The sequence below is a fragment of the Cupressus sempervirens genome, chromosome 2 (assembly GCF_028749045.1).
Source record: "Cupressus sempervirens isolate cs-2001-9-10 chromosome 2, ASM2874904v1, whole genome shotgun sequence".
Taxonomy (NCBI): domain Eukaryota; kingdom Viridiplantae; phylum Streptophyta; class Pinopsida; order Cupressales; family Cupressaceae; genus Cupressus; species Cupressus sempervirens.
This window is the reverse complement of record NC_143119.1, coordinates 193,324,065-193,339,528: the sequence shown is the minus strand read 5'-3', so window position 1 is coordinate 193,339,528 and position 15,464 is coordinate 193,324,065. Positions and strand designations below refer to the sequence as shown.

General features: G+C 35.1%; 1 protein-coding gene across 1 annotated transcript in view; it reads right to left on the bottom strand.

The window, feature by feature from the left end:
- Positions 1–2,116: 2,116 nt before the first annotated feature.
- LOC149571735 (uncharacterized) overlaps positions 2,117–15,464 on the bottom strand; it is a 33,860-nt gene continuing 20,512 nt past the window's right edge. The window contains exons 2-4 of the mRNA XM_089813146.1: positions 3,849–3,909; positions 3,382–3,526; positions 2,117–2,803 (exon numbers count right to left, since the gene is read on the bottom strand). Coding sequence (XP_089669272.1) covers positions 2,558–2,803; positions 3,382–3,526; positions 3,849–3,909 — 452 coding nt within the window. The 3' untranslated portion in view covers positions 2,117–2,557. The remainder of the gene's footprint in view (positions 2,804–3,381; positions 3,527–3,848; positions 3,910–15,464) is intronic.

Sequence of the window (15,464 nt, the reverse complement as noted above, 5' to 3'; positions counted from 1 at the left end):
TGTGAGTCAATTATTATATGTTTCTATTAGAAAAATCTTAAATATGTGTTTCCATTGACTGTGTCCATTTTTACTCGCTGTCTTTTCACTTTCTCTAAGGAAATTTAAGTGAAATGAACTTGTGACATTTGGCAAAGGCAAGTGCATCATTTAAGGTTCTATATGGATAATAGTGCCTAAATCCTCTTCACTTTATTTTTTCAATTAAATGGTATGCTTGAAGGATTTATTTCTCCTTTTCAATTTTATTTTAATTTGAACACTAATTTTTGTTTTAATTTACTTATTCTAGTTTTTCACTTTTTTGTATGATTAATAATACTCATGATTATGATGTAACTACCAACTAAATATAAATTATTTCTTATTGATTTTGAGATTATTATTTAGGTTTCAATGAATTTTATCTTTAACAAAAATTGGTTATTAAATAATTAAAGATTTACTAACTTCGTATATTTTTCAGTTTACATTTTATACGATCAATAATAACTATTAAAATCAATTACTTTATTTAATTTTTTTAAATAAATATATACACTTTAAAATTTTAGTAATTTTGTTTTTATCTCCCTATAACTTTTTAATTCTTTTCACTCTCAATTTAGCCATCATAAACAATGATGGATTGGAAAACTCATGGTGTGATATAGACAATGTTGGGTACAATGTAGTCACTCTTATGTATAGATGGTATATACTTGGTATTTAGCTATTCTTTGTGTATCTACATTGCATGTTGGCTAAGCTTCATACAAAATTTACTAAAGAGATATATATATATATATATATATATATATATATATTCCAAATTTATGAAAATAGAGTAATTTTTTTTCAAATTTTTCCTTGTTTCAACCACAAAATTTGCACATCATGAACAAATGTTGAAAATTTTAGGAAATGTGTTATATTTTTTATATTTTAAAATTCAGTCAATGCTAAAATTTGTCTAAAGCTTAACACCGTCCACTACGTTGTGCATGAGAAATAACCCTGGAATCCATAATCTAAATATGGAGCCATTACCACTAATACATCTCCATGCGTATTGCCAACCAATATGCAACGCTTATATTGAATTTTTACTTTGAAATGGATATCTTAAGACATTGTTTGAGAGTTGCAACATGAACATCTTTCCAAATGACTGAAAAATTGGCATGGAAGCTAGATGCACTTTCTAAACTTAAGGCTGGATCATTTCTCAAGGTGAGCACATATTCAAAGTCCTAAAAGCCCACAAACAGTCATGTTCTGATTATATATACTAACTTAAGTAGGTGCTAGATAAGATATGTTTATTAATGTTCAACAAGAGACCAACGAAGATCTAAGGGACTGAAAATAGTACATAGGGCAAAATGCTAGCAGAGGGAGCGACGTTCGTAGAAAGAACGTGAAAGCAAAAACAAGGAAAGAACCAAGAAAAAAGAATAACAACAGCTAAGAACTCCTCACAGGCAGGAAGTAGTCCAGAATGGAAAGGTGGACATTAAGGCAATCAGGTACCTCTAGAAGGTCACCTTGAGGTCTACTAGAGGGAAATTGCCAAGTGTAATCTATGTGGGGTCTCACAGATCTGGTGTGAACCAAGATCGTGCAAAGAGGCTGCTTTGATCCTTGAGCAGGAACTTTAGGACTGAAGAAAGAGGTGATGAGCTACGTACGGGTTGAAGCATTTCATATCTCAAGGGAAACAAAAGCCTACAATTATATTAGTAAAGCCAACAGCAAGAGGAATTAAATGTCAATTTTAAAAACAATTATAACTTGTCAATCAAAACATAAGTAATATGTTCCCTAACACCAAATTTTGTTACGCCTAATCAAATATATAATGATATTCACATCCTCAGTCATTAATTTGTTGATGGTCCTTTCAGTAACAACAATCTAACACACTTTGCTTTCCTTTAAGCATGTGAAACTTTAAAGTTGGATCCTGTGAACAGACGAACAACTTAACAGCGTTCATATTCTCTGAAAATGTACTGATATTGTTCTAAATGAATGGACCAGAGGATGTGTGTCCTCTGCTTTTATCTGCATTGACATGTCAATTTTACAAAGTTCTGATATGCTTTGCTCAAGTAGACGTTTAATACAATTTGCATGCCAAAAAATATTTAATACCATGTGCCATTGAAATGTCCCAATTAACTAGAAATAGTACGGTAGGAATGCTACAGTCAGCCATTATCACTTGATACAAACGAAATCTGCAAGTTTCAATGAAAATTGAAGTGAAATCCACTTTCAAAAAACCTTTTAGACCTAAATCTCATTCTTCAGACAAGTATGCATGCTTAGTGAATCTAACCTACAAGGAACCTTATAGCCAGGATAGACTAATACAATTCACATTCTATCAAATTCAAAATATTTGAGATCCCTATAAATGGCTTGGCATGCTTTGGTACTATGCTAGTACTAATTAGCCAGACATCCAGAAATAGTAGCATGCAACTGAAGAATCATCAGTGCTACTTCGCATAAAAAAGATCATCCTCCAAAAAATAGATGGATAAAAATCAATTTGTCCATTGCACATACATTAACCCATGGCCATCATAAATTCACCTTCACAGACTACTTCTCCACCAACATAAGCCTTCCCTTCCATCTTTGCAATGCCAAAGCGTTTCTGTAACTTCACCAAATTCATGCGCATAACTAATGTGTCTCCAGCTATAACAGGTTTTCGAAACCTCACTTTGTCAACTCCAGCGAAAAAAAAGTTCTCACGGGAACCACCGACTTCGGGCTGCAACATTATAAGACCACCAACTTGTGCCATTGCCTACAACAATTGTTTGGATTATAATCAACTGGAATTAGGATTGTATGGTCCATGAACAAGATATAAACATTTTCTGATAAATTTCATATAACTAACAATGAATTACATCAAATAAACAACCTAGCATTTCCTTTGCTAATTTGTTCGAGCAACAAACATGCATCTAGATCCCAATCATAATCTCTATTTGGACAGGCTTAAATATAATCTCCATAACCTTACAGAACTCATCAAGATAACACACTAAAATATCTTCCAAGTGTAACTCCGCATCTGTCATAATGGGGCATTTTATACAACAATACACTATACCATGACAGCTTGATTAAGACAATGGTTTCATTGCAATCCATTTGATCCTTTCTAAGAGATCAAGGAATATTAGAGCACTTAAATCCATTAAGATATAAGGAATAATTGAACTATACCCAAGTCTTCTCAATTCATTTGTATTTTAGCCTTTATCTGGCACCGTGGCCTGGCTGTAACTTATAGGTCAGCAAGAAAAGGACTTTTAAAAATAATGATGTGCTATATATAAGCATGCAGACAAGGCAAACATAGACAGAAAAAATTACCTCTACCATAAGAACTCCTGGCATAATTGGTCTCTCTGGGAAATGGCCAGGGAAGAAATTATCATTTATGGTCACATTCTTGATAGCGACGGCACTCTCACCAGGCTTGTACTCTACCACTCGATCAACAAGCAGAAATGGAAATCTAAACCCAAAGATAAAAAAGAACTTTAGCATTAGCATAACTTGTCATTTGAAATCCCATACAAATAACTACAAGCAATAGAGGGCTTACATGGAAAATCAAATTCTACGAAACCAATTTAACCCACACTACAGATGCTGAACAAAACCTAGTGCTTTTTTGGCATTATCCATGTATGGAAATCCATCAGAGACTTACTTTACCATAAGCAATTGTGTTAGAGAATTAAAAACCTGGAAAATAATGCCCCAGATAACTTATGATTATCTGATTATTCCGTGCAGATGACCTAACATTAGTATAATAAACAAAAAGGATTTACCTGTGGGGTAAGATCTCACGAATTTGATTGATATCAAGCACTGCTGGAAATGCAGGATACTCTGTAATGAACCATAGTTAACTGTCAGAACTTACTATATAAAAAAGCTGTTAAAATTTAGTTCCCATGTTACAAAAATAAAATTCCAATTCATTAAAGTAATACAACACATGGAATTGGCAGTGAGAATCTTTATAAATTAGCATTGCAAGTATTTTGCACGACTACATCCTTGAAAACCCTGAAATGCACAATTGCAAAGACCGATCCTTAGAACTTGGAAAATGAATTTATTAATTATTTTAGGTGATTAGAATTGTCTAATGGCAAAAGAACAATATTCCATTCTGATCATATGCCATGTTATCTGAGACAAATTAGGAATGCAGTAGCTGAAGACTTTTTGGAGGATACAAGAAGCTCTGGACTGTAATCACAATCACCTTTCTGGTGTTGGGCCACAAAATGACACCAAAAAAATCATTTATAAATAATATGAAAATTAGTTTTGAAATTCAATCTCGTAATTATTATGGCTTGCAGAAGTCTGAGGTGTTGATTATTGATCTTGTTCATATGAGATGTCATTTAAATAAGTGTGCAGATCATCTTGCCAACCTTCACTGTTCTTATAGTTCACACCGGTTCATTAAAGAGCATCCTGCATTTCCACTAGGGCTTGATATCAATCAAATTCATGAGATCTCACCCCACAGGTAAATCCTTTTTGTTTATCATACTGATGTAACATCACAGAATAATCAGATAATCATACATTTATCTGGGGCATTATTTTCTAGGTTAATAATTCTCTCACACAGTTGCTTATGGTAAAGGAAGTCTCTGATGGATTTCCATGCGTGGGTTATGCCAAAAAAGCACTAGGTCTTGTTTAGTGTCTGTAGTGTGGGGTTAAGTGGTTTTGTAGAATGTGATTTTCAATGTAAACCCTCTATTGATCATAGTTATTTGCATGGGATTTCAAATGACAAGTTATGCTAATGCTAAAGGTTTTTAATTTTTGGGTCTGGATTTCCATTTCTGCTCATTTATCTAGATAAATGAAAAGGAAGACACAATAGCGTTGGGTTGGTAATCACAAGGCATTTGACACAATCCATTGTTCTTATAAAAGGAAAAAGCTATATTTTGATAAAAAGATAATGGCGATATGATACCAAGAGAAACAACCAACTGTAACTCAGCTATCTATATATTACTGATAATATGCATTTTCAGGAATAATCAGATAATCATACTAATGTAATAATATCCTTTTTGTTTATCATACTAATGTAACATCACAGAATAATCAGATAATCATACATTTATCTGGGGCATTATTTTCTAGGTTATTAATTCTCTCACACAGTTGCTTATGGTAAAGGAAGTCTCTGATGGATTTCCATGCGTGGGTTATGCCAAAAAAGCACTAGGTCTTGTTTAGTGTCTGTAGTGTGGGGTTAAGTGGTTTTGTAGAATGTGATTTCCAATGTAAACCCTCTATTGATCATAGTTATTTGCATGGGATTTCAAATGACAAGTTATGCTAATGCTAAAGGTTTTTAATTTTTGGGTTTGGATTTCCATTTCTGCTCATTTATCTAGATAAATGAAAAGGAAGACACAATAGCATTGGGTTGGTAATCACAAGGCATTTGACACAATCCATTGTTCTTATAAAAGGAAAAAGCTATATTTTGATAAAAAGATAATGGTGATATGATACCAAGAGAAACAACCAACTGTAACTCAGCTATCTATATATTACTGATAATATGCATTTTCAGGAATAATCAGATAATCATACTAATGTAATAATATCCTTTTTGTTCATCATACTAATGTGACATTACAGAATAATCAGATAATCATACATTTATCTGGGGCATTATTTTCTAGGTTATTAATTCTCTCACAGTTGCTTATGGTAAAGGAAGTCTCTGATGGATTTCCATGCATGGGTTGTGCCACAAAAGCACTAGGTCTTGTTTAGTGTCTGTAGTGTGGGGTTAAGTGGTTTTGTAGAATGTGATTTTCAATGTAAACCCTCTATTGATCATAGTTATTTGCATGGGATTTCAAATGACAAGTTATGCTAATGCTAAAGGTTTTTAATTTTTGGGTTTGGATTTCCATTTCTGCTCATTTATCTAGATAAATGAAAAGGAAGACACAATAGCGTTGGGTTGGTAATCACAAGGCATTTGACACAATCCATTGTTCTTATAAAAGGAAAAAGCTATATTTTGATAAAAAGATAATGGCGATATGATACCAAGAGAAACAACCAACTGTAACTCAGCTATCTATATATTACTGATAATATGCATTTTCAGGAATAATCAGATAATCATACTAATGTAATAATATACTTTTTGTTTATCATACTAATGTAACATCACAGAATAATCAGATAATCATACATTTATCTGGGGCATTATTTTCTAGGTTATTAATTCTCTCACACAGTTGCTTATGGTAAAGGAAGTCTCTGATGGATTTCCATGCGTGGGTTATGCCAAAAAAGCACTAGGTCTTGTTTAGTGTCTGTAGTGTGGGGTTAAGTGGTTTTGTAGAATGTGATTTTCAATGTAAACCCTCTATTGATCATAGTTATTTGCATGGGATTTCAAATGACAAGTTATGCTAATGCTAAAGGTTTTTAATTTTTGGGTTTGGATTTCCATTTCTGCTCATTTATCTAGATAAATGAAAAGGAAGACACAATAGCGTTGGGTTGGTAATCACAAGGCATTTGACACAATCCATTGTTCTTATAAAAGGAAAAAGCTATATTTTGATAAAAAGATAATGGCAATATGATACCAAGAGAAACAACCAACTGTAACTCAGCTATCTATATATTACTGATAATATGCATTTTCAGGAGCACACATCTAATTCTACAATTTGATATTCAAAAATTCAAAGGACAAATTCTTTTTTTTTCTCATATGGAAGGTGGACTTCTGCCATCTGAAGGATGACACACATGTTAGACAAAGACAAAGATGCACAAACAATAAAAAGTAGGCTGCTGTGAAGGACTATAAAGTCAAAAGCTCCGCTCAAAACATACAGGATTCAAAAAGATGTTCTGTCTACTGGTGGGTCAATAGAAGATAAATTGAATGGGACATGATAAACAACGCAGGGAGGGCATGCAATCTCTTGATTTTCTTCTGCTACACAATTTTGGAATGTCATGATCTCAACACAACCCTACCCATGTTGAGTAAATTTGCACTTCATACTTAGCAGGTTTCCTTGGCCGATTAGTCAAACCACAGGGAGTGACATGAAAGGAGGCAGGTTCAGGCTAGAAAAGATAGCTTATATGCCTGATAATCATCCAATACATGGGATGGGACAGAGGACCCTATATCCCCCCTAGAGTATTATCCCAATCATGGTACTCAAGCTGCGAAAGTCAAGATAATGATAAAATTGAGCCTGACATGCCCCCGCCACATTTAACACAAGAAAATTGTATTATTTAAGACTTTGCTATTTTCTTGAATACGCAATCGGACAAGAGAAAACTTAAAAGCAGACACTTCCCCAGAAAATTAATCAACATACTTTCATGCCGTGCCATGATGAAGTGCGTATGCAAGGAAATCGGTGGTTTCGTATGGACTCAAGCAATTCCCCTTAAGAAGTGATCTTATGTATCAATAACATTAATGTTACCTCTTTTGTCACTTGGTGCAAGAAATAGTTTTGGCATTGTACCCCCCATCATCTAAAGTTTTTGATTAGGTGAAAACAGGTTTTGAAGGGACCCTGAAACCCTGAAAAAAACAGGTTTAAAAAGGGACCTGAAACCCCATAACTAAAGATATTCAAGACCATAGTTTAAAATTTTGGTTTTGGCAATATCTCGGCTGGCCCAAAAGATTTGAAAATCTTGGAATTGGCAAAAACTCTCTGAAAAAATTGGTAATAAATTGGCACTTTTATCGAACATTTGAAAATATACAATTTCCTAATATATTCTTAAAAATTCAAACATACACACCAGATTTGAGATATCTACCATATATCAATCAAAGTTTTGACTCTTGAGTTAAACAAAATAGCATTACAGTAAATTTACTAAATACTGTTACATAAATTCCAAAAAAACAGTAAATTTAAGTAATGCTATTTTAGTTAACTATTATAATTTATATAACAGTATTAAGTATATTTTATAAAAGATTTGTAATTTAGTTATTATAATTTATTTATAATTTATGTAACTGTTACTTAAATTACAAAAATTAGCAATACAGTAAAATTTATATAATAAATATTAAATACGGTCTATTTAATAATTTACTGTATTGTAAGTTTTAAATTTTTTATCAAAACAAAATAATAGATTGTTTTATATATTTTAATTTTTAGTTTTATATAAAATAAATTAAGTTTTAAACATTTTTTAAATCAAATTATAGATATATTAACATTTACACATCTGGAAGTGACTTGCAGCCAAATACAGAGTCTACCGTCAAATACAGACAAACGAAATACTTGAATGCAGACTGCAAATTTGTTGCTGATGCCTGAGAGTCTGAGACAAGGTGCAGGCAGCCAACACAGGCAGTTGTCGCCAATGCAGTTGCTGATGGGGAACCCATAAAAAAATTTACATATTGAAAAATATTGCCAGTAACCTAATTGACTTGTCAACATTTTTTCCTACGATATTTTGGTATAGCGCGATAAAATCAATTAAAACCACTGCAATTTTTTGTGAAATTTCGGTGCCGATTTTTCATCCAAAATAATCGGCCGATGTTTGGATGGCAGAAATATCGCAATATTGGCAATATTTCGCCGTTATTTTGAACTATGTTCAAGACTACTCACTAGATAGAGCGGGACATACATAGGGACAAAGCAAGATGGAATAAAACCAAGAACAGAGGGCAAGCCACACAAGCTTCCCCAACGAAGACAAGATGTTGCATGAAAAATGAAAAGAAAAAATAAACCTACATGCAGCCCAAGCCAATCAAACATCACTAAGTTTTCCCTTTTGACTTTCCCTTATGGGAATAAAGAGTCATATCAAATGAGGACTAAGTAGACTTAGATTTCTTACTTTTTACTGTTGTCCAGCCCTCTTCCACCCTAGCAGCAGCATTCTGCCAAGAAATCGAATCCAAAAGAGAAATTAAACCATCCTAGGAAGGCATAAAAGATCCCAAGGACCAGCATTAGCAGGGACTGTAGACATCTGAGAAGGCAGTGCAGGCTCAAAAGATCTGGCAGAGACAGCAGAAGTAGCAGGGCTAGCACAAGTCTGAGGCATAGTAGGCTGAATAGGAGAGTGAGCATCAGAACCAGTAGTCAGCAAATATTTTTAGGAATTTATCTATAGTTTGGGATATTAAATGTTGAAAATATTTTTTTTAAAAGAGCCAAATGTCAAAAATATGAAAATCTCCAATGTAACTATGTCAAGGGTTCGTTTTTTTTTATTTGGGGAGAAGTGAGTCCAGAAATAAATTGAGATATTGCTATCAGGATTTAACTGTGTGATTTTGAGTCAAACTCATTGACCCATGTTTCATGAGTAGTGATTCAGCATGAATCCATCTCTCATGAGAATAAATGGAGTGTAACATGAATCCATCTCTCATGAGAATAAATGGAGTGTTCCATTTATTCTCATGAGAGATGGATTCATGTTGAATCACTACTCATGAAACATGGGTCAATGAGTTTGACTCAAAATCACACAGTTAAATCCTGAAAGCAATATCACAATTTGACTTGCTGTGGAAATTATCTCCTACTTATCAAGAAATAAATTGTTTCAACTTCACCTCAAAAAACCAAATTCATGTTCAAAGCTGAGCTGAAAGAAGAGAACCCTACATCCATGCCAAAAATCTTTCATGACTGCCAAGAGAAATGAGGAACAGCAAGTTCAAGCAACAGAGCCGCAGTATTAATGGAAGCCAGCAAAAAAATCATAAAGAACTGTATCATCTTAAAAGAAAGTGCTTGTGCTTTATCAGACCATTGTAGCCATTCTTAGCATCGCCCTTCCAATTGAGATCTGCATTACAGTTAATTGCATACATCATTTAACCCGTTTTTTTCCTTTTATCTTGTTTCAAACCCTATGTTGGCTCTGATTCCTATGCACAATTTCTCATTTACCCATTTATTTACCCTATTCACCTTTCCTCTTGACTCCATTTTAGCCTTTATATTCAGTTTTCCTGCTTATTTGTCCATTTTGTCAAAAATTTAAATACCTCTTAGATCTTGCACCATTCACCTTGGAGTTTGCACACCCTAGAATGGGTCGCCTAGAGGCAACCTATACCAAGATAGGTCGCCCCTAGGTGACCCATTCTCCGAGACCCCCATTTTAAAGAGTTTTGAGGCCCAATGAAAGGTATTTTCCCTTTTCCACCTAGTGGAGTGGGTTTCCCAAAATTTAACCTACAAAATCACTATAAAAGGGAAGTCTTCTCCCTTCATTTTGACACCATACCACACCCATCAATTGCAAGACAACTATAAACTCTCAAGCCATCAAGATATTGTGCATCCAAAGAGTTCAAGCAAGAAAGCATTTCATCCATCAAACATTGAAGCATTTCCATCCATAGATCTAGTTCCTTTCTGCTACATCCCAAATTTTTGCTTAATTTAAAATAATCTTCTAGCCGTTGAGAATTCCTGTGAAGTTAGTTGACCAGTAAAGTTGTTCAGATATTTGATTGTATGAAATGGAAATTATGGTTGAGCGTTATTATTTCATGACATGTTAGTTAATTTTCTTGAATTTCATATGAAATGTTAGTTAACCATTAATAATGGAATTAAAAATGAATATTATGGAAATTGGAAAATGATATATAATATTTTGAAATTTAATTGATATTTTGAAAATCATGGAATATGTTATTGCTCTGGGGCATTTCCTTTTTGCAGAAGCACAATGAGGGGGACGGGAGTATTGCCAAAATGGCAGTTAGGAATAGGCCACCTGATCTATTGTCAGACCATCAGGTATGAAATCTAACCACCTTGATCAACGATGAAATTGCTAGACAAGCAAGAATGTACAAAGGATGACCATGAGCTAATCCAGTTGAAAATTATAACATCAAAATAAATAAAGAAAAAAATTACCTTTATAATGTGATTGATCTTTGAGTATCTTGCAATTTCTATCATGTCTTCATACAATAATATTGTGGGCATACTCATACCTATGTGGGTATAACATATGTATATATATACATAAATATTTGTATGTACGCGTAATCTCTAATAAAGCATATGCATATATATACGTACACATATATAAGGGGGTGATATCATTGTATTAAGGTGTGATTTTGAAACATTAGTTTTGCTATCTTAATTATTTCAGACCTTGGCCATAGCTTATGTATTTTGCCTTTAGCAGCCACTTTTCTTATTTCTTTATTATGTCGTCAAGCCTTATATATTTATCATAATTCAATCATTCTTTTGAACCAATGGTCTCAATGAACACCATTGCCACCTCAGTAATTTCTTGCGTAACTGAGCATGCATGCAGGATTCTTTTTGCATATCTTCACTTGCCTCAACAATGGATTTTTATATATTGCCTCTTACCATTTCGGTCGGCACTTCCAAGTATCATTTTTGCTTCTTGTCATGAATCATTTTTGCTTGCCATAGCTTCTGCTCTTTCTAAGCTAATGTCTAATCATATATCATGACTGCTCTAAGAAAGCCGACCATTGGCTAAATTACCTAGTATCCCTATACTGGACATGGACACAAGATCAGACTTGCACAAGGGAGTTGACATACTCAACACCGATTGTTTGCATTCTCCAAATCGCACTATACCATTCTCAGGCCATGCGTTATAATCTGATTTTCTTTCTTTATCTTTCAGAAGTCATGCATATGAATTACCCGATTTGTAGTGCCTCTCCCATTTGACTTTTGTAAGTCATCCTGATGGATGCAACCTTGCTAATCTTTTGTTGTGATGGGATCATGATTGTGACCCTGAGTGGTCTACACCGTTGAGGTGTTTGGGTTTATGTTTTTGTATCAGTTGCTTTGATTATGCTTTTGACTGATCTTTGAGATTATGATGTGATTTTTTGGTTCACTGAGGTTTGTGCCAGTGGTTACCAGGATCGATGTGGTATCATGAGGTTGTTCCGTGATTACCCTGAGATGTGTGCAGAGATTGCACTGTGTACTATTACCATGCTACACGGGACTAGGTTCCTGTAGCAGTGGTTAGTCATGTTTATGACTATGGTTGTTTATATGTTTTAAATGCCTTTTTAATGCAGAGTAAACAATCATTATTAAATGCTTAAGTAATTAGAATTGGATTATTTGGTTATGTGCTGCGGACATTTACCTTGTTACATTTTGATCTGAGAGATATCTATTCTTATGTGATGTTTTACATTTGAGACGACCCAAGGGTCAGATGTTATACCTTGATTTCAGTATCATAGATTTTAGATTATTATGCTATTCAGTTGATCTTATTGCATAACGATGCCATTTTGAGATGACAGTGTGTTTTATGATGATATTTGGTTATTTGGTATTTGGACGTACCTCTGATTATGTTATGTGATGGATTTAATGCTATGGTTATTTACATCATTCCTGCATTGTTATGCTTTATGCGAACATGAGTGATGTAAATAGATTAATTTAATATAATTAAATAAATGGTTAAATTAGGTGATTTAATGCATTTATTGCTTCGGCTATGTTACTATATGCAATTGCACTTGATCGTGTTGTTTAGTGTGCAAGATTTATATCCCTGGCAGTAGCACATGGAGTTAGTGATTCAACCGTTCATATTTTACCAATGTTGTCCTTGTATGGTCGACATATCCTTAATTAAATGTTTAATTTAAACCTTTCGGTGATTATTAAATCCGAACTCATTTGCATTATGTGATTAGAACAGTAAACGTGTCTGTGCATTTAGAGGTTCGCATTGTCGCGAGAGTTGTTAAGGAGATTTCTGTGTTTTTGGGTTTTCGGGCTTTTTAATTGCTTTATTTTAATTTCTGGCAGCTTTGCCATAGATGAATTCCTATTTATAAAAATAGCCTGTTTTCGTTTGGGTCGATTCGAGGTTTAATTAGATTGGCTAGTTAAATGCCCTAATCGATTATTCACCTAAAAAGTGAATAAGTATCCAAAAAGGAATTTAATTCCGGACTTCTCACTTTCAAATTGGAAAGTTGGAGAATAAAACCCAAAATCCTCTTCATGAGGATTTATTGTTTTGTTCATTGTGGGAGTTACGGGCGTGGGATCGTCGCGAGGTTGAGCTTGTTGAATCCAGCTCGGGAAAACCTTGGATTGCCGCGATTTTCAGCTACTTCTGCGAGATATTTATTTTATGGTTCAGATTCTCGTTTTACCCTTTTGGCTGTGAGGTAGGGCTTTCCTGTTTTATTGTTTCTGCTCCATTTATGCTTCTGTTTTTGGTAGCCGTTTGGTTGGAGGCTGAGAACTAGTGTTCCCCTCCGTTTCTGTATGTTAGTTCTACCCGGTTGGGCGGGTATGAACATTTCCTTGCTTTTTGTAATGAGGGCTTGGGATTTTACACCGTTATGCTGGCCATTTTTGCATACGATGTCCGGTTCCATTTATTTTTGGATTTTTGGGGTTTTTGAACCCAAAGGTCAAATGGGTTTTAATTTTGGAATTTTTCTAAAATTTGGAGTTTTTACCTCATTTTGCGTGCTGCCTTGTTTTCTCGAATTTTCTTGGCACAATGTGGGTCGTGAACTTGGATGATCCATTTGGATATCTGTCGGACCACTTTTGCATTTTTATGTTGCATTGGGATGCATGTTGCATCCGTACTCCCGACGTTGCGTTCAGTTGAGTGATTTTGTACCTGTTATGTTTTCTTTTGGACCTTTTCTTTTGTTTCGTGAACGCTAGGATTCGTGTAGAATCGATACTCTCGGATTGAGATCGGTTGAGTGAGTTCATGATGTTTGGTCTTGTTACATCATTGGGATTCGTGTAAAATCCATACTCTCGGATTGAGGCCAGTTGAGTGATTTCATGATGTATGATTTTATGGGCTTTGGGATTCGTGTAGAATCCGTCCTTCCCGTGTTGCTTTTAGTTGGGTGTTTTCTTTGCATTGTGTTCTCATTCTTGTCCTTGTGTTATGATCTTCGTGATGGTGGTGCGCCACACACGAGTACGTCCGTGTACATTTGTCGAGTGACTTGCGAGGCTCGATCTTTCGTGATACTTCTGGAAGTTATGATCATTGGAGTTGGGATGGGAGTATGCATGCCCACGGGCACTTGTCGTAGGATGAGCATGGGTAGGGTAGGGTAGCATATGGAGGGGGCTTCTATCTCGCAGCCTGGTGACCTTAGTCCCATAGGGTTGGCAAAGGATAGGAAGTTTTAGATAAGTGATAACTAAACAAAATGTGTGACTGGTAATAAAACTTAAGATAATAAAATCGTACTTTTGTGTGAGGGAGTTGAGCTACACGGTGTATTGGCCTTCTGTTGAGGGAGTTGAGCTACACAGATCCGAGCTTGGGCTTTTCGATGCCAAGCGACTCTCCATGATGTTAGTCCCTACTTAGTAGCTTTTTGAGTGTCTGACCAGGACCTGTACTCCTTGCATTGTCTTAGGTTCTTGGTTCAGCCATCATACTGTCTGGCGTGAGTGTTAGCCATGGATGTTGTGCTTTGTGTGTGTTTGTGGTTGGATCTTTATCTCCATCAGCACGGCGGGTGTGGACCTATGGGTGCCATGTGGTTGGGAGGCGTAGCTACCTTCACCACTACAAGGGATCGGTGTACAAAGACGATCTTTTGTCCTAGTGCGACCGTTGTTGGATGTCTTCACTTGGTACTTTGGGTTTCGGAATATGATTTTTTGTGATTTATGCTTTCATTGGGATGCTTGTATATCATGTTTAGATGATGTTAGTTTACTTGGCGCATTCCCTTATCATGATGTTTAGCATATGATTAGATGATGTTATTTGATTTAGTAGTATATCTGTGCTTATTGCTGTTTAGCATGTGATAGATGATGTTATCTACTGTAGGATTATCTTATGCTTTACTACTAGCATGTTAGATTTCCTTATGCTTATATTGTTGCATATTTTAGTAGTGACGTCCCTATTACGACAGTACTGACGATCTGGTCGGTGGCTTGGGATGTTATGCGCAGGGGATGGCTAGGACCCACGATGGTTTTATGATGCTATTGACGGTTGGGAGGAACCACGTACTTAATTTGGTTGTTTTGTAATTGTGATATTATTTATGTTTACTGCGATGTTGTTTCCAGTGTGTTCTTTGCTGCTGTAGTTTAGATGGATAGATGTTCTTCTTTGTGTTATTCTTGCACTCGAGTGTTCTTTCCTCGAGCCTTTGTGGATTCGGTACTCCCTGGTGTGGAGGTTATTTGCTCTATTTTGGTCCTTTTTGCTTCTGGGAATGTTTTTGTTTTCTATGGGCGACATTTGTTCAACATGGTGCGACACTTTAAAAAGTATCGCACGCCCATGCAAACTATGTCATACGACACTGTAAAGTATCGCACGCCTTCTTGAGAAAT